Source organism: Mya arenaria, chromosome 14, assembly GCF_026914265.1.
Source record: "Mya arenaria isolate MELC-2E11 chromosome 14, ASM2691426v1".
NCBI lineage: Eukaryota > Metazoa > Mollusca > Bivalvia > Myida > Myidae > Mya > Mya arenaria.
Genome location: NC_069135.1, coordinates 25,841,596 through 25,865,330, shown reverse-complemented (window position 1 = coordinate 25,865,330; position 23,735 = coordinate 25,841,596). Strand labels below are relative to the sequence as shown.

Genomic DNA, 23,735 nt, shown 5'->3' with positions numbered 1-23,735 from the left:
TGGTCATGTCAGTCATGTGATAAGATATTTTCGCTGGAACTTCATAAATCTTACACTTTGGTTGGTTCACGTGCTGTTCACACTTGCTTGGGACGTATGTGATTAAACATATGCTTTAGCCTATGTTGTTAAGCAAAGGACTACAAAAAATTGAGAGTTTCATGGTAGCGGTTCGCATTCAGCTAGACGCATAAAATAATTCTCCTTTTTTTCTCAGTAGCTAACATTTGTATATTCATTAAACAGTAATTAATACATTTTTTCACTTATCAATTTTAATGCTTTAGCCTATGTTGTATGTGTATAAGCACAAATATGCCATAATTAAAACTACTGATGTGATTGAAATAAAATTAAGTACATAGATACATGGCAATGAGAGTAAGTGCAGTGCACAAGCACCATAACCGTATCATGTAATTATTAAGGTAGCACACCCCTAATGAAAATCTCCACTGGAAACTCTTCAATTTTAATTCTTTAGCTTCTATGTTGTTAAGCACAGAATTACGAAATCAAGACAGTGGTTTGATTCCATCCAGAAGCACAATTTCTTTTTCCTTTTCCCAGTAGCTTCCATTTTTGACAGAAGTTTATATTGTATTTTCATTAAACAGTAACTATCACAGAGTTATTGCCTTTCGTTACTTTTCCTTGTTCGCAGCGTCACTTCTAAATTACTATGATGGATTTTAATTGAACAACATACTTTGGACAATCATTATGAGTTGAAGTGCAGTGTACAATAACCTCGAAGTTATGGATTTTCTTCAAAGAAATATTTTCCCATTCCTGTTTCCAGGCAGCATTCTGGGGTATTCGTCACTCATGTTACATCTCTATTTTTCATAAATAGACACGTGTTTAATTTTTTTTAACCAATACAACAAATGCGTACCACATGTTACTACTAACTACATTCAAATCTACATTCAAATTCGTAATTACAGGCGAAAGGTCATACAACTATATTTTGATTCTGCACCATAACTGTTTAATGGCTAGAAGGACTTTGAAATGAATCGACACAAATGATCATAGTAAGTCGATATCAAGACCATAAATAACAATCAGCTTGTATTAAGGTCCAGGAAGCAATTGCATTTGAAGCCTAATAAACACTTCTCAATGCAGTGAAAGGTTTTGATTACAGATAAAAACATTGGGTAATACACCCTGAAAAGAACAATTTTCCCTTAGTTTGTTTGCATCATCATGTGCTCATTGACCGTTTCTATTCATTGATTTTAAACAAATGCATAAACTATTAAACGGCACCCTTTGATGATTTGCATCAATGGTCTTTCTTTTATACTTAATATACTGAAGAAAAAAAAGGATTGATGCGGGTCACAGGTTGGATATTGCTGAAACACACTTCTAAAATGATGTGTTGCATGTACCTAGCTTGAAAAAAACATGCAAAGTGCTTTGTCAAACTTTTCCAAGCATTATTAATCTTCATCCAAAAACCTTCAGATTTTTTTAACCTGCAATTCTATTTACATTGATAAATACTTTCACCCAATTTATATGACCAAATTTGAGTATTTTAGGACTTGTTTATGTAGATAAAATTTATACTTATTGCACAGTGAAAGGAAAGCAACCCTTAATACTTTGATACAAGCCTTAATTTAGACCAAATGGCTAAACATGAAAAAATCAGATGTGAACATTGTACTGTCACATATCTGTCGCTTTAGCCGGAATCATTGAATAAAATTTGGGTCATATAATAGCGAAAATCGGCGGGCTGGGGGTTTATAAGTTTGTGGGCTGTCCTGAACAATTCTGTGTTAAAGGTTTTATTCTATGTCATAAAGTGAATAGTTTTTATCAGATTGTTATGAAATTTTGTCAGAAAATATATGGTCTGCTTTGAATGTGTGCTTTAACTAGTTTGTACATGCTTTGGATATGACCTGACTGTCACTCGCACATATTAACTAGTTCCAATCAATCCGCTTCCTACATTTTCTGTCTTCACGTGTTAGGCACTTAACGTTTCAGTAAACCCAAACACGAAATATTCCAATTGAACTATAAGCTTTGTGCATATAACCCATACAAACAAGCTCTGGATTGAACATGACCTAACGCGCCCTGTCAGTAGAGCATAGACACTCATGGGCCTCTTGTTTATTTCATTGCTTGAAATTTTGTTAATATTCTAATTCTCAAAACTGCCCATATCCTTCCGTGTAATGATTTTTTCCACTTTGTATATAATAATGCTACAACCATTTGTCTCCTACCAGCACATTGCAATCCGATTTCTGCCTGTTCATAGACAATTGTCTATGGGCAGCATCCATCGCTTCACGCAATATTCTTATTTCAATAAATTTTTGTTTTGATTTTTCAGAGCATAAAAAGGTCGCAATAAGTCTTATAGTTGCGCACGATTCGGTGAAAATTCCAATAGCCAATGCATCTTTCCTATTTTATAATTGCTCAACTTTTGATAGGTAAGTCTAAAGTAATGGGATGTCTTATTTGGGTAATACCTTTTAGAAGCAAATATGCCTGTTGTTACAAAATAATAGGACACTTCTTGATCATCTGCATTTTTGTGAGTTGTTTTATCCAGATTTCTTTTATTTGTCGATGGAAAAATGTTATCAATTGTTTCATTTTAGAATATTAGTTTATCAATAAAAGAATTGTATGTGTATGTGTGCCACAAGTCTAAAGCACCTGACCCTTGTTATTTTTACGGTTAACATTTAAAACAGTTCTTCATTATATATACATGGAAAACCAAATGAGGCATATTTCCCTTTAAAAACGTATTAGAGAATTGTTAGGCTGAGAATTATTATGTAGTTAGACATAGTTGTTACTTTTGAGTAAATGATACTGCCTCTGTGTATGCCTCCTGTGGTCTTTGCTGGAAGGTAATATGCACGCATGGATATATTTTAAAATGAGTTTGCACACATGTATTACCATGTTTGGACATGTTTGGACAGTGTGTTGTTCGCAGGACCGAACATGGTTTACTAGTTCTGAGATGGGACTCACGCTAATGAGACAATGGTCAAGATTTTAAATTCACCATGTATATATCTTATTTCAATGATGACTCATATATCACATATATATCCCTGGAGTTGTCTAGGTTTGTAATTATTGTTAAACTCATATATGAAGAGGATACGAGTATGAGTGAGTTTGTATAAGCCGTATTGATGTTTAAAAAAATTGATAAATATTTATAGAAAGACAAGATGAGTAGAATATAACCATGGTACACAGTAAAACACAATAAGACGCTCACTGCAGCTCCATGATGTTGTGTTTGTTGCCTTTGTATGTATTAATTTGGTTGGTAAATCTGTTATTAACATTATCTGGTTTTGGAAAACAAGGTAGATTTATGTGATTTAGAATTGATACCTTAAGTGTCATTGTTGGGATGCAAACACATTCAATTGGGTCATAACTGAAACACAAACATATAAAACTTTGCACACATATTACCAGAGGTAAACACACAAGTGTAGCAATGCCCATATCTCGAGCTTTAATCATCACTGAAATAGCTATAGCCCCATTTGGCTGAATAAGTACATTTAAATGCACATAGCGAATATAGTTTGATCTAACTAAAGCAATTCTTATTTTAATGCATTATCGTATATAACTCATTTTACTTGAATGATCAAAAACAAAAAAAACGCATGCAATTTAGGTACAGATAAAAAATATAAGTAATGTGTTGGTGCTTTTTTAACTGGGGAATTGGTGGACACGTAGCTATTAATAAAACAGGCTAATACTTGTTTAAATGAACCTTAATCGTATGCTTGTTTTTTTCAGTAAAGTCAAATGAGTTATACATGATTATGCATTAAAATTAAACAAACAAATGCCCTTTAATGATGGCATCCGCATGTGTTTCTTTGGCTAAGAGTTTACGATATATCTGTTTAAATGACCTGATGCCAGTTTCTCTAATAACTTGATAATTATAACTCAAGTAATTCAGCCTCTTTACAGCAAAGAATGGTTCATAATGCAAATTGTTTTGACCCTGAACCATATGCTTTCAAAGATTATATAATTATGGATTAAGTTTTTTGTTCAAAAGTTCAAGAAACATACTTGAGTAATTACTTAATAACATTGTAACAAAAGTTGACTCACAATATTAAGTAATAGCTAAATAGCAAAATATGAAAGAATCAGAATTATTTTCCAGTCGTATTTACGGTATACTCGAAATTTAATTAGTGTACTCTGTTTTATAAACTGGGGTCAGGATACTATTATTAATTTTTAGGTGTGGTAAATGTGTGGAAACCTTTGGTGCTAATTGTACATGGCACCCAGACAGTGGTACCTGTTCTTCGACTGAAGCTGATGGACAAAATAGAGTTTACCAGGTCAGTTTTTAAAACAATTGGATACTGCAATAATATTGTGCAAGTCTAAGAGTTGTTTTTGCCTGATTCATTTTCACAAGTTTACATTAATTAAAGAGTTAAAACATGTTAATATATTTTAACCTTAAGTTGCTTGTGTTATACGTCCTTGGATTATTGTGCCTTTAAATACGCTCAAAGGTAAATTCTTCATTACTGGAATGTATTGTTTCTTTTGTATTATTGGAGATAAAAATCAGAAAAAAAACAACAAAGAAAACTTAAAAATACATAATTAAAGAACAGGTCAGCGAAAAAGGCGAAAAAACAGGTCAGCGAAAATGGTCATTATGTAAAAAAAACCTATCATATGAGTGTAAGAATGATATTTATTTATCAATCTTTAAATTTAAGGTCAAAGATTGCCCGCATCTTGAAGGAATACACTCAAAATATATTCCAAGTGGAGTTGAAACAAATTTGACATTGGAGATTGGAAACCTGAATAATGTATGTAACTATTTGGTATTTAACTACCGGGTATGCAAATTCAGTTCGATTTGGGTACATTATATTGGAGTTTATATATTGCTGGTTGGGACATACTCTGTTGGTCTCTGTTGGTTACCGTTTGTTGCTGAATGATAGTATTATTTTCTGAAATCTTATTCCTTAGTACTTATTATCAACCTGAACTGCAGAACTGCCTTAAAAATACTTTTAGTGAGCCCCTGAGTCTTTGAAACGATAATAGCTGTTTTGTGCCCAACTTTACTTGTGAATTAAGTCTATTTTCAAGATGTTCATAAGATTGTACTAAAACTAATAGTACACATTACTTCTGTTTACAACAGCATGTAGCTTTTCAATGTTTTGAAGCATTGTGTCTGTGTTAAATCTGCATCAATCCATGGTTGCATGCTAAATGATTTATATTGCCGAAACATCAACACACAGCTAATAAAACATGTATAAATGTTATGTGACAGAACCAACAAATTTAAACAGCCAGTCTGTTCAGAAACTTTAATCTAAGACATGTTGATACGTCACTTCAATGATTGACAGCCCACAACAGGCTCTTCTGCAAATCACAATGCAGCACAGTGACTATTGAAATGTTATTTAAATCTCGTTTGAATGTTTCTTCTGATTTTTTTTTATTTGGGTGGTATAACATTATTATAACTGCTTCATCATTGCAAAATTGCAATGTGATTATACTTTGTTTAAATGAATGCCAGGCATGTTTCACTTAATTTGTTAACAAAAAAAAATACATATCGCCATGTAGTGTATTAGCGTGTTCTTAACCTGCATGCACTAATAGATGTGCAGAGGGTCATGCACATATTCCCAAAGCCTATCTAGGTTACAGTCCACCTATGTTGATAACAGTCCAAAACGTTTTTCAATCTTTCGGTTACTCTTTGATTTACACACAACTGGGTGTAGCGGATACTGATCGCAGATTGGTCAGTCACGATATTTCGACACCGCCTTCTACCTTGGCGATGGGTAATTGTGACAAGCGTCATTGATATTGGATATTTATGACTCAAAACAAGACTGACCAGTTAATTTAACGGATTTAAAAAAGTCTGAATGGGGAAAATTAGTTATTATTTAGTGCACAGAGTTTTAAAAAAAGTACATTTCCAGTATGTCTTTCATTATTTTCGTAAAATTATCATTTTATTTTACTTGATATAGTATTGATGGCATTGAATGCCATAAAATTGAGTTATAACTTTTGCACACAACTGAGTTGTACTGTAATCCCAATGTATGTTGACCAAATATAACGTATTGCTTGTTTAAAGAATCTGCTAACGAATAAGTTGTTGTTTTTTCAGTTAAATATAACTACAGAGTTTTCTATTCATGTGGAGTTCCAGCAAAAGCCATTTGGTTGTTCTGATATTACTAATGGATCCATCAATTGTACAGTTAATTGGATGGTAAGTCATAAATTAAATTTATTTTAACCACGATATTTTAAATTTTTTAAATTCTAATATTTATAAATGTGTTCCAGATTTGTTCCATTACAAATTAAAGATACATGTTCATATTTTTTCTTTAGTTTCATAACTTTTAATTTTTTTTGCAATTAAATGTTAGTTTTAAATTCATAATAAAATAACTAATGAACTTGACTTGATTATTAAAATACCTTAACTGTAAACATTCATAGAAGGTTGAAAATGGAAGACAAGAGTATATTAAATGAACGCTTCATTGTTTTTAAAAATAGAACGCTTGATTAACAACACACCAGGTTATAAGAATGTGGATGCATGAAGTGCGATTAGCAAGCGGGCAGTAGTTTCTTGGTTTTTGCACAAAACGATAAGTTGGGAATGATGTACATTGATGTATAGTGATGACTGAAGTTTTGTGTACAAATCAATACTTACTTTGTGGATACTTCCTTTGGGATTGCATTCGGGGTCCCTGGGGTCATGGTCAAGGTTGTTGAGCACCTTAAAATAAAAAAACGGTTTGCACTCACTAGCTTTTATTAGATATGAAGCATAGTGGTAAACTTTGTGTATAGCAAGCTCATGTGAAAACTTACCTTCGAGTTACATTTTGGGTTGGTGGTATCCAGGTAAAAGTAACTGTTGCTTAAAACCGAAAAATGTTTTTAACCCAATAACTTAAGTTAGGATAAAACTTGGTGTATATTAAAAAGTAGAAGAAATATTTTTGGATTGTATTCCAGTTAAGATATGGTCAAAATGCCACTAAAAGCGGAATAGTTTTCATAATATTTTGAGTTAAGAACATCATATACTTATACACTTGTTTAATTTTCAAGCTCATGCAGAGATCTGCTAAGATTTGCGCTTTGTCTTGGTACATCAAATGTTCAATTATCTGTTTGTTTTCAAGGAGTAAGTTAATACTTGTATTTAAATACCCAAAACTTAGATTGCCCTATTTGAAACCTTATTCCTCATCGCATACAGTCTTTATAGTTTTTAATGTTTTAATAAAAATGGATATTTTACATCTAAATGTCAGCCTCGTTCTCCTGGTTTTGCACCCTTTCTTGCTGAAGCCAGGTTGTGTTAAATTATGCTCAACAAATCTTGTCTGTCCTTGTATTATCACTTCTACAATAAATAAAAAACAAAGCAAAAAATATTTCAGTGTTCCTTCTGCTATTTTATAGATGTCAACAACATTGTTGATAGTTTTACTGTGCTGACTAATTTTGTTTTTCTTGAAGTTGCTTCAGATTATTTTTTATGTTGCTAAATGATTATATTTCCAATTGCAGACAAGCATGAAAAAGGAAACCTTGACTCTTGAAGTATTTTATAAATTGAATTCTGAAGGTCCCGGAGTTTATCTAGACAATCCAAACCAAATTGATGGTAAGTTTTGAGAATATCTTTTCTCTTGTGCAAATACTTTTTACATGTGCCAGCACTTGTATAGTGACAATCTGGTAGGCGAAAACACATATGATTTTATTTTAGGTTACCGAGAACTTAGATTGTGCCCTTAATTAGTGATCCAGAACTTGATTTAAAATCAAAACATTATGTTTTTATCACGTCCATAGTTGTCAAAATGGTGGTCGAGTGTAATTGTTTGACTGAGTGTGTCTGTCCCTCTTTTTATCTTGGTCATTTCTTATTAATCTTATTCTGGCATTTCCTCACATAAGCCGATTTCCTTAAAATATCAAAGTAAAATTAATTGAAGTAAACGTTATAGCAGTTTTTCTTTTCAATGAGGTAAATGAAAGAGTATCGCAGAAATTATTGAGTAATTGGGATGCTTAACTTAGGAACATGACAAAAGCTCAAAAGATATGGTTTATTATATTTTATGGCTACCGGCACTGTTCATTAAATTCTGGTCTTGTACAGGCTGAAACACGATCGGGATGTCATGCATTGGCAAAATATAATTCGGCATACATGATCATCATGCGACTATATGTAGGGCACAATACACTGGAGGACCTCTTTAAATATTGATCTTGTTCGCAAATCGAAATGATCATATTGGCATAATTACTCATTTTTTGGCCAAATATATTATAGTATTAAAGTTAAAACAAAAGTCGAAGATTAGAGTTACTCTGAAGCCATTTGTGGCATTCCTACATATTGAAGAGTTTTGCCATTACGTCTTGGCTATTTTATTGGAACGAAGCTCTGCTTCTTTGGTTATTAAGTTCAAAGTCTCAGTTTGAATGATTAGAACAACGGATAGAACAAGTTTAATATACTTTGGTATATTTTTAATTGTATTTAGCATTTTAATGTTAACCAGTTGCAGGTTTGACATTGAAGATATTCCGCATATAAACACATGTTGAAATTGTTATGCACTGTTAATAAAGTTGTTATTTAAACTTGTCTTTTCAGTAATAGTGTACAACTGCTCCATTCTTTCCCAAGGGAAATGCAACTTTTGTAATGCACTTAAGTCCGAATATATATGCCATTGGCCTTTGAACGCTGGTGATTGTGTGCACGGTCAAAAGGTGGTTAAAGGGTATACATGTCCTATGCCAGAAATAACTAAGGTAAGAATAAGTTGTTTTTTTGTTTCTCACACAACGATGATTGTCGTTCAACCGTTAAATTGTTAAAAAAGGGTTTATATTTCGTCAATAAATAAATCGGGTAAATAGGAATAACGAATTTGTAGTATGCGTTGGAAATGCATGTCTACTGTTGTGGTAACAATTAGTTTGAAATTGGGGTAAACAGTGCATGACTAAAGTAGTTTTTTTCCTTTTAGGTTTATACAAGAAAATACAAAAAAAAATAGTTTGGGAATATAGTTCCACATAGGATTGACATGTGTTGACTGTTGTATGTATAATTCTGAAGAAAGTCAAATTTGGAGTTTGATAAAAAGTATTATCGCTCCGTAGGTTTGAGTTATTCCTTAAGCATACATGTTTCCACCTTTACAAGATAATGTGCTTCATGCAAGATCAATGACAGAAGGTCAAAGGTGAAGGTAAAGCTTAATGGTCATTTGTCAACATTCCTTTTTATTTGGTGTCATCAACTATTTCCCAGGCTCTTAATTGGCCATGCATAAGGGGATATTAAAATAGCTTGGCACAAAAATTATCAAAATGGCAACTCGATTTGTTGTGTGTTTTGTTGCCCCGAGGACCCTAATTCTTTAAGTCAAATGTCAAGGTCACATTTCAGGGTCAACATTCCTTATAATTTGAATTGTCGGGTTTGTAGCTTGGCCTTACAGAGGGGATTTAAAAAAACAACTTGTGCAAGACAATGTCAGTATATCAAAGGTTAAGGTTGCACTTAAGGGTCATTTCTGAAAAAAGATTTGGGATTGTGCAAATTGAAAACCTGTTTTTTGGTGCATTCGTCTAGTTATTTTAAAACGAGTTATTTTTATTTATATTTTTATTTAGATTTTGCCCAGGGATGGGTATACAGGACGCGGAACAACAGTCACTGTGTATGGAAATGAGTTTGGAGGAAAAAATGATAATATTTCTAAAGCATATGTTGTTAATAAACCGTGTTTGACGAACATTGTAAGCAACTACAGAGATATAAAGGACACTGAAGACTTTAATCCAGGAGTTCGAGAAAGGTACTGATGATTACATGATAATTTATATCATATTTCATATACATTTTGATCCAACTGTACTCAATGGCACTCATGTTTTTGTGTATAAAATGAGCATTTATTTGTTTCAGTGATCCATTATTATCTTTATCTTTGTCTGTCTTTCAACTTCTCGTCTGAAATCCTAATGCCCGCCTCTACAAAATTTCACAGACCAAATGTCTGCTTCTTTAAGACTAAAAACAACAGCAGTAAACATTTAGCATTTGCGTTCATTCCACCATGCACTCGTTTAAATTAAAGCTTTATGGACGGGCGTTTGGAGGTCGTTATCAGTTTTGCATTTAAATTTAAATCATATAAAGTTTTCATCAATACAACATTTCTTTCCGAACTTAATGAAACTGGGTCAGAATATATGTTAGCATTGTATTTAAGACAAGAGTGATATTTGGTTATTTCTTGTCAAAACTAGGTGATTACGGAATCAGAAAAGTTAAGGACAAAGTTTTGTGTAAGAGTTTCATTTTCCTTTCACATATTCATCAGTGTTCATCAAATTTTCAAGAAACTCAGTCAGAATATAACTCGGCACGATGATATTTAAGAATATTGGTCATTAAGTACCATATCTTGGTAGGCATTGATCAGAAAATGTTCAAACTTGGTCAGAATGTTTCCCTTGATCATATCTCGACCACTTTTAAAAGTGGGTCACATGGGGTAAAAAACTAGGTCACTAAGTCAAATCTTAGAAAAATCTTTAAACATATTAGAGGCATTATACATGGTCAAATATTTATGAAACATTATCAGAATGTTTTCCTTGATAATCCCTTTGTCGTATATAAAACTGGGTCACATATGATCGAAAATTAGGTCACTAGGTCAAATCTTAGAAAAATCTTGACCAGAACCATATCATGGTAATGATTAGTCAATTTATGTTCAAAATTGGCCATGATGTCCCCCTTGAAGAAATATGAACCACTTTAAAAAGTGGGTCATATGGGGTCAAAAACTAGGTCAGTAGGTCAAATCTTAGAAAAATCTGTGGAACATACTAGAGGCATTGTACATGGTCAAATATTCATGAAACTTAATCAAAATGTTTTTCTTGATGAACTCTTTGTAGTAAATAAAACTGGGTCACATATGATCGAAAATGAGGTCACTAGGTCAAATCTTAGAAAAATCTTGTCCAGAACCATTTCACGGTAATGATTGGTCAATTTATGTTCAAAATTGGTCATGATGTAAACCTTGATGAAATATGGACCACTTAAAAAAGTGGGTCACATGGGGTCAAAAACTAGGACAGTAGGTCAAATTTTAGAAAAATCTTTGAAACATACTAGAGGCATTGTACATAGTCAAATATTCATAAATCTTGATCAGAATGTTTTCCTTGATGAAATCTTGGACTTATTTAAAACTGGGTCACATCTGATTGAAAATTAGGTCACAAGGTCAAATCTTATAATGTTTTGTCCGGAATAGAAATGATTGGTCACATTATGTTCAAACTTGGTCATGATGTACCCCTTGATGAAATATGGACCGCTTGTAAAAGTGGGGCATATGGGGTCAAAATTTAGGTCACTAGATCAAATTTAAGAAAAATCTTTGAAACACATTAGAGGCAATATGTATGGTCTTACATTCATGAAACTTGATACATTCTCCATCCTGGTTTGCCTGGTTACACAGCGGCACAAGCTCTACTGTTAATTTAATATTAACTTGTCATTTACTATCATGCCTCAATAAACCTTGGGCGGCCCCTGTGGTTGGTTTATACTGGGCTTCGTAGATTCACTATTGTACATTGCTACATATCAGCACCCTATTTCAATCAAAGTTTTGTAAGCACCGGTGTACGATCCCCATGGGTAGCCCCAGGTGCAATAAGTAACCCCCCCCCCCAAAAAAAAGGAGCGGGGGGGGTAGGTCTGTCCGCAGAGTCGACCTGAATTTGATTTCTGGAGGATGAAAACAATCATTTTTTAATTTTTCGTATATACCGCCCTCATCACTGAAAGGGGTGGTTTAGGAAAATAGTGAGCTAGTGAGATATCCATCATTTTAGAAAAAATAATAATTTTAAACTAGCTAGTTGATATAATGCCAAGAACACGTTGTATCTAAAAATAAATATGAAGCATTTATTCTCGTAGACTATTTTATAATTTAGACATCTTTTTTTATATAAATATAGGCTGAGCCTAAAATGTTTGTACAGTATAATTCTTTTTAGTAGAATTTTTATTTATGTATTTGAAGTGTTTGATTTTAATATCTATGTGATAGATTCGTAGGACATTATTTAAATGTTGAATTTTTAACCGTAGATTTTTGCATATTTGGTAGAATATAACGTAGTGTGCACGCCGAATTGGTATTACCTGATGGCGAGGGTAAATAAGCCCCCCTCCCCCCCCCGAAACTTTATCAGAATGTTTTCTTGGACATGTTTTAAACTGGGTCACATGTGATTAAAAATTAGGTCACTAGGTCACTTTCAAAAATCTTGTCAGAAACTATTCTATGGTGGTGATTGGTCTGATTAAGTTCAAACATGGTCAGAATGTTCTCTTAGGTTGAATTTTGACTGCGTTTTAAAAGTGGGTTAATGGCTCAAAAACTAGGTCACTAGGTCATATCTTACAGAAATCTTTGGAACACTCTAGAGGCAATACATCTGCTCTATTTTCCATGAAACTTATTCAGAATGCCTCGATGAAATCTTGGAATAGTTTGAAACTAGTAGATCATGTGGGGTCAAAAATGAGGTCACTGAGTCAAATCTTAAAAAAAACCTTGTGGACACTCTAGAGGCTATATTTTTTTTGCATATATCTGGACCAATCTTCGTGAAACTTGATCAGAATGTTTGCCTTGATGATATCTTAGATTAATTTGTAACTGGGTAACATGGAGTCATCAACTAGGTTTCTTGGTCAATTCTAAATGTTACATTATATACAATTTTTTTTATTTCAAACAGTTGCAATCTTACTCAAACTCATATATATATATTTATAAAATTGACCTAGCCCAATCATGCGGGGGATATAATAATGGTAAGCGCGATTCCGTGCGTGTGTATGTGCGTGCGTCCGTCCGTCCGTCCGTCCGACATTCATTTCTTTGCATCTCCTCTTACATTTCTCATGCGATTTCTACCCAACTTTCACAGATTGATGATCATAAAGTGAAGCAGCGCATATTGTCAGGCTTTCCTGATTTGACCATTTTTGAAAGAGTTATAGCCCTTTGTTTATTTTTCATTTAAAATTGGTTTCTTCGGAACTCCTCTTACGTTTTTCATGCGATTTCTACCAAACTATCACAGATTGATGATCATAAAGTGAAGCAGTGCATATTGTCGGGCTTTTAGGATTCGACCATTTTTGAAAGAGTTATAGCCCTTTTTTATTTTACTTTAAAATTGGTTTCTTCGGAACTCCTCTTACGTTTTTCATATGATTTCTACCAAACTTTCACAGATTGATGATCATAAAGTGAAGCAGCGCATATTGTCAGGCTTTCCTGATTTGACCATTTTTGAAAGAGTTATTACCCTTTGCTTATCTTACATTTAAAATTGGTTTCTTGGCAACTACTCTTACGTTTTTCATGCGATTTCTACCAAACTTTCATAGATTGATGATCATAAAGTGAAGCAGCGCATTTTGTCGGGCTTTCCTGATTTGACCATTTTTGAAAGAGTAATTGTCCTTTGCTTATTTTACATTTAAAATTGTTTTTTTTCGCAACTCCTCTTACGTTTTTCATGCGATTTCTACCAAATTTAAAAGATTGATGATCATAAAGTGAAGCAGCCCATATTGTCTGGCTTTTGCGATTTGACCATTTTTGAAAGAGTTATAGCCCTTTGCTTATTTTACATTTAAAATTGTTTTCTTGGCAACTACTCTTACGTTTTTCATGCGATTTCTACCAAACTTTCACAGATTGATGACTATATAGTGACACAGCGCATATTGTCAGGCTTTTGCAATTTGACCTATTTTGAAAGAGTTATTGCACTTTCTTAATTTTACGCATTTCTTATATTCCTGAGAAACTACCCTTATCATTGATTGGCTTTTGTTACAAAAAATGTCCCCATGAGGCGGGGGATATAGCTGTCTGTGACGGCTCTTGTTATATTCTTTTTTACGGGAGAACTGGGTCAATTCTTCTCGAAATTGAATGAGAACTAATGAGGAAAAAATTATTCAGGTCCATAAAATGAGCTATCTTCCAGTGTTCTTATATTTTTCAGCTTTCAGTGTACACTAGATCATTATAACACTGGAGAACAAAATGCAACTGGTTTCTACATTAATGAAAATAGTTTCGAATTTGAAGAACCAACGGTTTTGTTGCCCATATGGAAGGTAAGCATGAAAGGAAATTGCAGTCATAAGTTTGTTTTCAGAATTCAACAAATAGTTGAACAGAATTTTAAACTCAAATAATATTTCAAACTATCTATAATATGAAAGTCATGGGTTATTTTTTTAAATAGTTTATTAATATTAATGAGGTATGCCATTTTTTTTAATACCACAAAAGGAGAGCATATTTAAATGTTTTTTTGTCACCCACAGTGAGATTTTTAGATTAAATTACTCATGTGTTCTGTACATAATGTGTAGCGTGTAAGACCAAAATTCCTTCCTCAAAGGTCAATGTCACACTTAACGCTTATTCATTATGCAATGCTGCATATATGCGCATAGATAATAGTTGATTGTGTCCGGGTTGTAACTGTCATGCACAGAGGGATTTGAAAATATATTGGCACATGTATTCAATAAATTAAGGCAATGCTTCGTATGCAAGAACCACGTCCCTACCTCAAAGATAAAGGTCAAATTAAGAGGTAAATTTTTATGGTATGCTTCATTGATGCATACACAGAGTAGCTGGTCGTATCTTGTATATGTGTTCGGTAAATAAAGAAGTTGTGTGAGTGCAATACCAATGTTTGTATTTCTAATTGCATGATCACTCATCTATCATCATGTGCTTAAAGTTTATGATTTCTCTGCATGGATGTTGCTTTTTAAGGCATACTAGTAACTGCATAATTCATTGAACTTGATTGGACTTCCGAGGCATTTGATACTTACTGTGACAAGGTTTGTTAGCTCACCTGTGCACAAAGTACTCAAGGTAAGCTACTAGGATCAGTATTTGTCCGTACGTCCGTCAACAATTACTTGAAAGATGTCTTTTCTGAAATCATCAGGACAAAATCAATGAAACTCCACAGGAAGCATTCTAGGGTGACCTTCTACAAAAAAACAACAACAAAACGTATCGATTGACCTACAACAACAACATCGAAATGGCCGACTTCCTGGTTTGCTTTAAAACATATCTTCTGAAACTACTGCATCAATGAGAGTGAAACTACACAGGAACTTCCTAATTACTATTACAATGGCTATTTACAAATATACAACAAGGCGTCTTAATTGACCTACAACAACATAAAAAAAATGGCAGACTTTCTGTATTATATTTAAAAATATCCCTTTTCTCCAGCTTTATATAGGATCAAAATCATTAAAACCTGCTTAAACTTCAATGTTATTAATTCATTCAAAATTTAATATTGTATTCTTGCTACATTGTGTAGGTATTTACTTCAACTGCTATATTTTACATTATTTGTTATTACATTTTTTTCCTTATAATTAAATCTAGAAATTCAGACTTTTCCATTGAACTAGACAATTGTACAGATGTAAAGCTCTTGCAAATCCTTCATACAAGTCTTAAATAACTGGGCCAGAGCTGAAGCCAGGATTTGAAAAGGGCAGGGTGCTAGGTCAAAAAGGGCATTTTTGATGCGAAACGATTTAGCCTTAAATTAAGGGACACTTGCAAGGGTCAATGTTCAAATCTTTTGTTTGTATGTGTTGTAACTTCTTTCAATACCAGTTTTCTTATGAATACATTGGCGGTTTTCTTTACGTAGGTGTCAAAATTATGTTTATTTTTGTATATCTTAAAATTGACTTGACTATAAGTTCTATCAATATCACATATAGTTCATAATCATCAAATAGGGCTCTGTCAAGCAAAAGGCACAGCAGGGTATAGAAGAAGGTAGTAGGACGCCGGAAAAGGGCAGTAGGGTAATCCCCTGCTATACCGGCCTAGCTGGAGCACTGTTGAAACCTACCGCATATTTTTTTCATTATTTAATATCCGATAAAAATATATTGTGCATCTTTTGCGCGAAAAAAACCCCAACGTTACGTGACGTCATTTACATGTGACATCATTTTTAGCTTGACTATTCGAAGAATAGGGGAGCTATACTACTCAGCCTTGCGTCGGCGTTGGCGTCACACTGTGATTAAGGTTTTGCATGTAAGCACCTTTAAGTCATTATCTCAGTAAATACATCATGAATTGCATTGAAACTTTGGATATATATTCCAAACTATTTAACCTAATAAATTAATGAAGTTGGTTAACAATTATTTGAATATAATGCAAAAAATGGGCCTTTATTATTTGACTAAGAAATTCTGGTTAAGGTTTTGCATGTATAATACGCACACATAGGTTAATATCTCAGCAACTACTCAATGTATTGCATTGAGACTTTATACAATGGTACTCATCCATCCAACCTACTTAATTAACCAAGTTAGAAAACTCTAGTTTGCATTTAATGCAAATAATTGCCCTTTATTATTCGATTCTGGTTCAGGTTTTGCATGTTTTTACATTTAAGTCAATATCTCAGCAAATACAACATATATTGCATTGAAACTTTAGATATATATTCCCAACTATCTAACCTACTAAATTAACGAAGTTAGATAACACCTTTTTAATATAATGCAAATTATTGGCCTTAATTATTTGACTTACAAATTATGGTTAAGGTTTTGCATGTAAGCACACATAGGTTAATATCTCAGCAACTACTTGATGTATTGCATTGACTTTATATAATGGTACTCAGTCATCCAATCTACTTAATAATTAAGTACGATAACTTTAGTTAGCACTTAATTCAAATAATGACCCTTTTTGATCTAAATAGAAATTCGGGTTAATGTTTTGCACGTAACCACTTTAAAGTCAATACCTCAGCGAACACATCATGTATGACATTTAAACTTTATACACAGGCTCCCAACCATTCAACCTTCTCAACTAATCAAGTAAGATAACCCTGTCTTGCATATTATATAATTTTAGCGCCTTTACTATGCGACTTAGAAGTTCTGGTTAAGGTTTTGCATGTTAGCACATATAGCTTAATACCTCAGCAACTACTTGATGTATTGCATTGCGACTTCATAAAATGGTACTCAACCACCCAACCTACTTGAATAACCAAGTTAGATAAATGTATTTTGCAAATAATGGCCCTTTATTATTGGACTTAGAAAATTATTGTACACAACCTATAATCCTTTAATAAATTGCATGCTATTTCCATCAAGTCTGTATTTCATTAAAGGTTGAATGTTTTTGAATTTACACACATCTTTGCAGGCATCATTCTAATCTAATTTTACAGTGATCCATTCCTGTTGGGCCAAACCGTTTCAATCCTTACACTGAAAAGCGGCGGAATAGTCGAGCGCGCTGTCTCTGTTACAGCTCTTTTTATTAACATCATGGCGTTCGTAGATAAAATTGCGTATATTAGGTTGAAGCTGGACGAAGAAATAGCGCATTTGAAATTCAAAAAAGCGCTTGATGAAGTTGCTTCGGAGTCTCTCCTCGGATATATTACTATCAATCGATGAGTGCGAGATACTGGGTGAAATATTTTTCACCTGTGTGGAGGGGCTTTATCTGCGAGATGTTATTAAAATGTAGCAAAAATGCTTAAAATGATAGACGATACACTTGCTTTGAGATAGCTTATAAGTTGGGCATTAGTCACGGGTCGGTATATCACATTCTGACAGAACGTTTGCAAAGGAAAAATCGTTGGCTTGGTTGGAAAAAGTTAAACGTTTGAATATCGCTCGCTTACTTCTACAAAGGTACGATGAAGAAGGCGATGATTTGCTGCAAAATATCGTTTCTAATGATGAAATTTGGATGCGATCCTTAGAACCTAACTGAAGGACAAAGTAGCGAATGGCACATCAATAACTCGCCAAGAACGAAAAATCCGCTGAAGTCAGAACTGTCGCAAATGATGATGATATTTACGTATGATTTTCGCGGCGTGTTGACATTACATATGGTACCGAAAGATGAAACAGTAAATAAAGATCACTACAAAATTTCTTATGACAATATTCCATCCAGCATTATGTCGCAATATATTTTTAGCCAAAATGAAACCTGGTTATTAGGATGCTTTCACCGTTGCTGGAGCAGGCGAGCATGAAGGCGGTGTCAAACTCACCTATTCCATAGAATAACCTCAGTTAAGTTTGACAAATGTTGACCAAACTTGGTATATAGGAAGAGTTTATGGAAACCTTACTGCGTTTGGGGCCCATAGGGTCACGATCAATTTTGCTATAAATTAAAGTATGGTTGGTACTGAATAACATAAATTATGGTTGACATTTTGTAACCAAACTTCGTAGAAAGGAAGAGTTTACAGAGACCTTTCATAGTATTGTGTTTGGAACTCAGAGAGTCATGGTCAAAGTAAATGTAACTGTTACTAAAATAGATTTATGGGTAGTGCTGAATCACTTTAATTATGATTTACATATTGTGATCAAACTTGGTATACAGTGATAGTTTATTGATACCATTCATGGGATTGTTTTAGGAACACTAGGGTCAATGTCACTGAAACTTTAATTATGAAAACGGTTGGTTCAGATTAACCTTAGTTAGGTTTAAGATGTTGCCACCAAACTTGGTATATAGAAATAATTTATGAAGACCTTTAATGGGATTGCGTTTTGGGCCCCTAAGGTCAATGTCACTGTAAGATAACCGTTTGATATTGAATAAATAAGTTAGGGATGACAGGGTTGGCATATTGTGATTTAACTTGGTATGTAGGAGGTGGTAATGAAGGCTTAACATGGGGTTGCAATTGGGGCTCCTATGGTGAAAGTCAAGGTCCCCTTATACCCTAGCGTCGGCGTCAGCGTCACACCTTTGTTAAGGTTTTGCATGTAAGCATCTTCAAGTTATTATCTCAGGAAATACATCAAACACATCATGTTTTGCATTGAAACTTTAGAAATGTGATACCAACTACCCAACCTACTTAATTAATCATATAAGATAACACTAATTTGAAATTAATGCTAACTATGGCTCTTTAATAGTTGACTTAGAAATTCTGTGGTTTTGCATGTTAGCATACATAAGATGATATCACAGCAACGACTTGCTGTTCAGCATTGAGACATAATGCAATAGTACTCAACCATCCAACCAACTTGAATAAGCAAGTTGGATAACTCTATTCTGCTTATAATGCTTATTATGCCCTTTATATGACGTAGAAATTTTGGTTGAGGTCATGCATTTTACCACATTTAAGTGGAAATCTCAGTGAATACATAATGAATGATTGCATTGAGACATATGTTCCCAACCATCCAACCTACTTTATTAATCAAATAAGATAATTCGATCATGCATATAATGCAAATAATTCCTTTTAATTAATATACATAATTTCTGGTTTAGTTTTGCAATGTTACCGCAATTAAGTCAATATTTCAGCTAATACATCATGTTTTTGCATTGAAACTTTATACAATGACCTCCGACCACCGAACCTTTTTATTGAATCAAGTAACTTTATTTTGCATAAAATATTAATTTTCGTCTTTCTGGTTAAGGTTTATGTTAACACAAAAAGACAATAACTCTACAACATTTGGCCTGTCAAATTTTATCGTGCAATGTGAAAAATATGAAAAGCATTCTTCTGGAATATATAAACTAAGTTTAGCTATGTTTTTGCCAAAATCAAATATAGTCGGTGACCTACTACATGTGAATTTGGGTCACTTCCTAACAAATGTTTATAAGCTGTGTTTTTATGCCCCCACAAAGTGGCGGCATATAGGGTTGCCCTTGTCCGTACGTACGTACGTACGTACGTACGTACGTACGTACGTATATGACTTGTAACGTACGTACGTACGTACGTACGTACGTACGTACGTACGTACGTACGTACGTCCCGAAGATTGTTTCCGATCTAATTCTTGAAAACCGTTTGTCCAATCCTCACCAAACTTTAAACACATGTTTGTGACCATAATATCTTGATCAAGTTCGATAGTCATGGAAATCGCTTTAGTCATTTAGGAGTTACGGCCCTTTTTTGCCAAAAATTCCCGAAGATTGTTTCCGATCTAATTCTTGAAAACCGTTTGTCCAATCCTCACCAAACTTTAAACACATGTTTGTGACCATAATATCTTGATCAAGTTCGATAGTCATGGAAATCGCTTTAGTCATTTAGGAGTTACGGCCCTTTTTTGCCAAAATTACTTCAAAAATATATGTTTCCAATCTAATTCTTGAAAAGTATGTGTCCAATCCTCACCAAACTTTACATACATGATTGTGACCATAATATCTTGATCAAGTTCGATAGCCATGGAAATCGCTTTTGTCATTTAGGAGTTACGGCTCTTTATTTGCAAAAAAAGACTTGAAAAATACGTCCCGAAGATTGTTTCCGATCTAATTCTTGAAAACTGTTTGTCCAATCCTCACCAAACTTTTAACACATGTTTGTGACCATAATATCTTGATCAAGTTCGATAGCCATGGAAATCGCTTTAATCATTTAGGAGTTAGGGCCCTCAGATTATCCTGAATAATCATTATGGCTTATTTTCTGTGACAAAAATCGAAGTGGGGGCATCCGTGTCCTATGGACACATTTCTAGTTCTTCATATATCTCAAGTTAGCTACTCGGGGGCCACCATGACCCTCTTGTTTATATTTTATGATTTAACTTACAAACAAACAACACGCAATCAGTTTATTTACTAGAACGCCACCACACCAGCCCATAAAAACATCACACGATACATACATGAAAACTACTTGTGGAAATTAGTGAACATGGATTAAATAATAGTATCTGTCGAAACGTAGTTTGTAATTCAAGTACATTTTAATACACTTGCATTGATATGCAAGCTTAACTTGTAACAATCAATTTATTGTTGATAAAAAATATTTCTCTTTTCAAAAGCTGAGTATAAATAGTGTGCAGAATTTTTACATCATTTTCATTATTACACGACCTCAATATATTAAACTTAATTATACTTAGGTTCTCATAATATTTTCTATATATATATATATTCTTGTTTAATAGTATTAAATGATGGACACCAAAAGAAAATATTCTGTCTCTATAACATCTTTATAATTAGGAAAAAACCTTAATTGTCTGTCAACATTTGTTGAAGTGTCACGCTCAATTGCTAGGGTATGAGCTGTAACTCGGAAACGAACATACACGTTCCTAAACTTCCTAACACAAAGAAAATTAGCATACGCTTCAGTCTTAAAATTGTATTTAAAGCCTAAATAATGCTAATTGTTTTATTGACTACGTTTTGATAGCAAAGGACAATTGGTAAAATTAAATCATTTGAATGTGACACAGTATGTTCGAGCATTGAGCTTTATGTTTTACATTGCATAACCTTTGCTTGACAATGTAACTTCAGTACATATTTGAAAAACAATGCAAAACGGTTTTATGCTTCTAGGACGCAGATTATTATAATTATTATTGTCCGTTTTCCATTCTGATATTATCAGCAATAATACAACTCAAAACATTAAGGGTATAATACTTTTCAAATTGTTTTAGCGAAAAGTGCTGATCAGCTGAAAATATAAGGATCACAATGCAATTTTAACTCTTCTGCTATAATTATTTAAAAAAAATCAGGAGGTATGAGAAAGCCTTGGTGTCGTCGTTGTGGCCGTCACAGCTGATATTTTGTTCACATTTTGCCATAGACAATAAATGTAAAGCAATGCCTGGCTTTAATAAGTGTTGAGTTATGCCCCTTTTTCAAGTACCCTCATCCGATACGTGTTGCCGTTCACTCTATGATTCTCTTGTTGTGTTAGATTTTAATGAACGACAAGGTCTTATTATATAGTGGTGTTTTGTTCATGATGCTGGTTTAAAGATTTCAGTGGTGGTACAGTATTAACAAAAGGGACAATATCTGAACTTTAGCAACACGCTCATATTGTACCAATTTCCTTCTGAAATCGTAGCGCATCGCAGGTAGATAATGAATAATTATGTTTCTTTTTAATATTAATTAAAAATATGGTTTCAGAACGATGTGTATGTGCAATCAATGGAACCCAAAAAAGGTCCGGCAATCGGGGGAACAGTTATTTCATTATTTGGAAAGAATCTTGGTATTGGTAATCGAGTTGTTCAGAATGTACAGTTCCTGTCTCTAGGGAGTAGGCTTCCAACAAGTACCTGTAAACATTCAAAAGTTCAATCAGAACATTTGGCTATGTAAGTTTTTTTAACCATTACCCTGATGTTTAGGGTCTTTTTATGCATAGATTAGTTATATTTATTGTGAAATTGTCTTGTCTCAAAAACTGGTTTAGTTGCCATGCTAAGTGAATGTTAAAGAAAACTTAGATATAGTTTAGAATTTCTCATAAAATAACTACATTTTACATTGCATTTTGTGATAGTATTTCATTATGATTATTTATATTTTACTCTCATCACGCACCACATTAAATTACAACCTGATTTATAAACTTTATTCCTTAATGTGATGATATTCATTGGCTATTATCTAAAGTACTAGTTTTTTTCACGACGCCCCAATTTACGCCGAAACTTAAAAAGAATATTATATAACAACACAATGGCTGGATATTAAACATTGTCTAATCTCCTCTAACAACAACCATGTATTACATTCTCGTTAATATCATTCACATATTGCTCTTATTTCAGATTTTTAAAAAAAATATTTTTGGTTGTGAAAGGTTAATTGGGGGAATTAGTGTAGGTGTTGTGGATAATTAAGAACCAGCCCCTCGGTAAACCCAGTTGTGTTCACGCGGTCGTGGATTCGAGCTTTTTACATCAGGGCCACTTTTAAGTTAAGAAGACCTTTTTAAACTCAAAATTAATGTTACCGAAGACGGAGTGTAATTTGTGTTTCTTGTCAATGTGGTTTTCCCTTTCTTGATTATTTTCACGACCTATAATGTCACACAAATGTATGTAATGCAGCTATGTAGAGTTTTAAATAAATCTGAAAACCAAAATTCAATATTTACAAATAAACACTAATTTCAGTGTAGATGTACTGAGCCTTACTTGTTGACAAATGTAGTAAACCACTGTGATAAAACGGACTTAATTCAATGCACTAGAATAACGTAGTGGGGGAGATTAGTTCAAATTACTAAGGGCCATGATCATAATTTGAAAGTCATTGGCAATACGCTGTAAACATTGATTAATAAAATATATCTGGATAAATAAACTATGATGGCCTGAAATATTTTAATCAGTGATGGGAAAAATACAGCTAATACATGAGACTGATATCATTCTTAACAACAAGGTTGTGGTTTAAAAATATATTGATAGAATAAATATAGGGTACTAGGTAAGTGTTGAATATGTAATATTGATGGCAAGGCTAAAAAAAATAATTTCTAAGTCTCACATGATACTCTTGATACGTGTTCAACACTATAACCCATTATTTGACAGGCATTGTTTGGAAATTTTATAATTAGCTCTACTGGCCAAAGGCCAG

General features: G+C 33.4%; 1 protein-coding gene across 1 annotated transcript in view; it reads left to right on the top strand.

Annotated features, from left to right (window-relative positions):
- LOC128215949 (plexin-B2-like) overlaps positions 1-23,735 on the top strand; it is a 66,097-nt gene that overhangs the window by 15,422 nt on the left and 26,940 nt on the right. Inside the window, 7 exon segments of the mRNA XM_052922549.1 lie at positions 2,369-2,471; positions 4,289-4,391; positions 4,785-4,880; positions 6,227-6,331; positions 7,660-7,756; positions 8,762-8,922; positions 9,793-9,977. Of these exon segments, the coding sequence (XP_052778509.1) occupies positions 2,369-2,471; positions 4,289-4,391; positions 4,785-4,880; positions 6,227-6,331; positions 7,660-7,756; positions 8,762-8,922; positions 9,793-9,977 (850 nt within the window).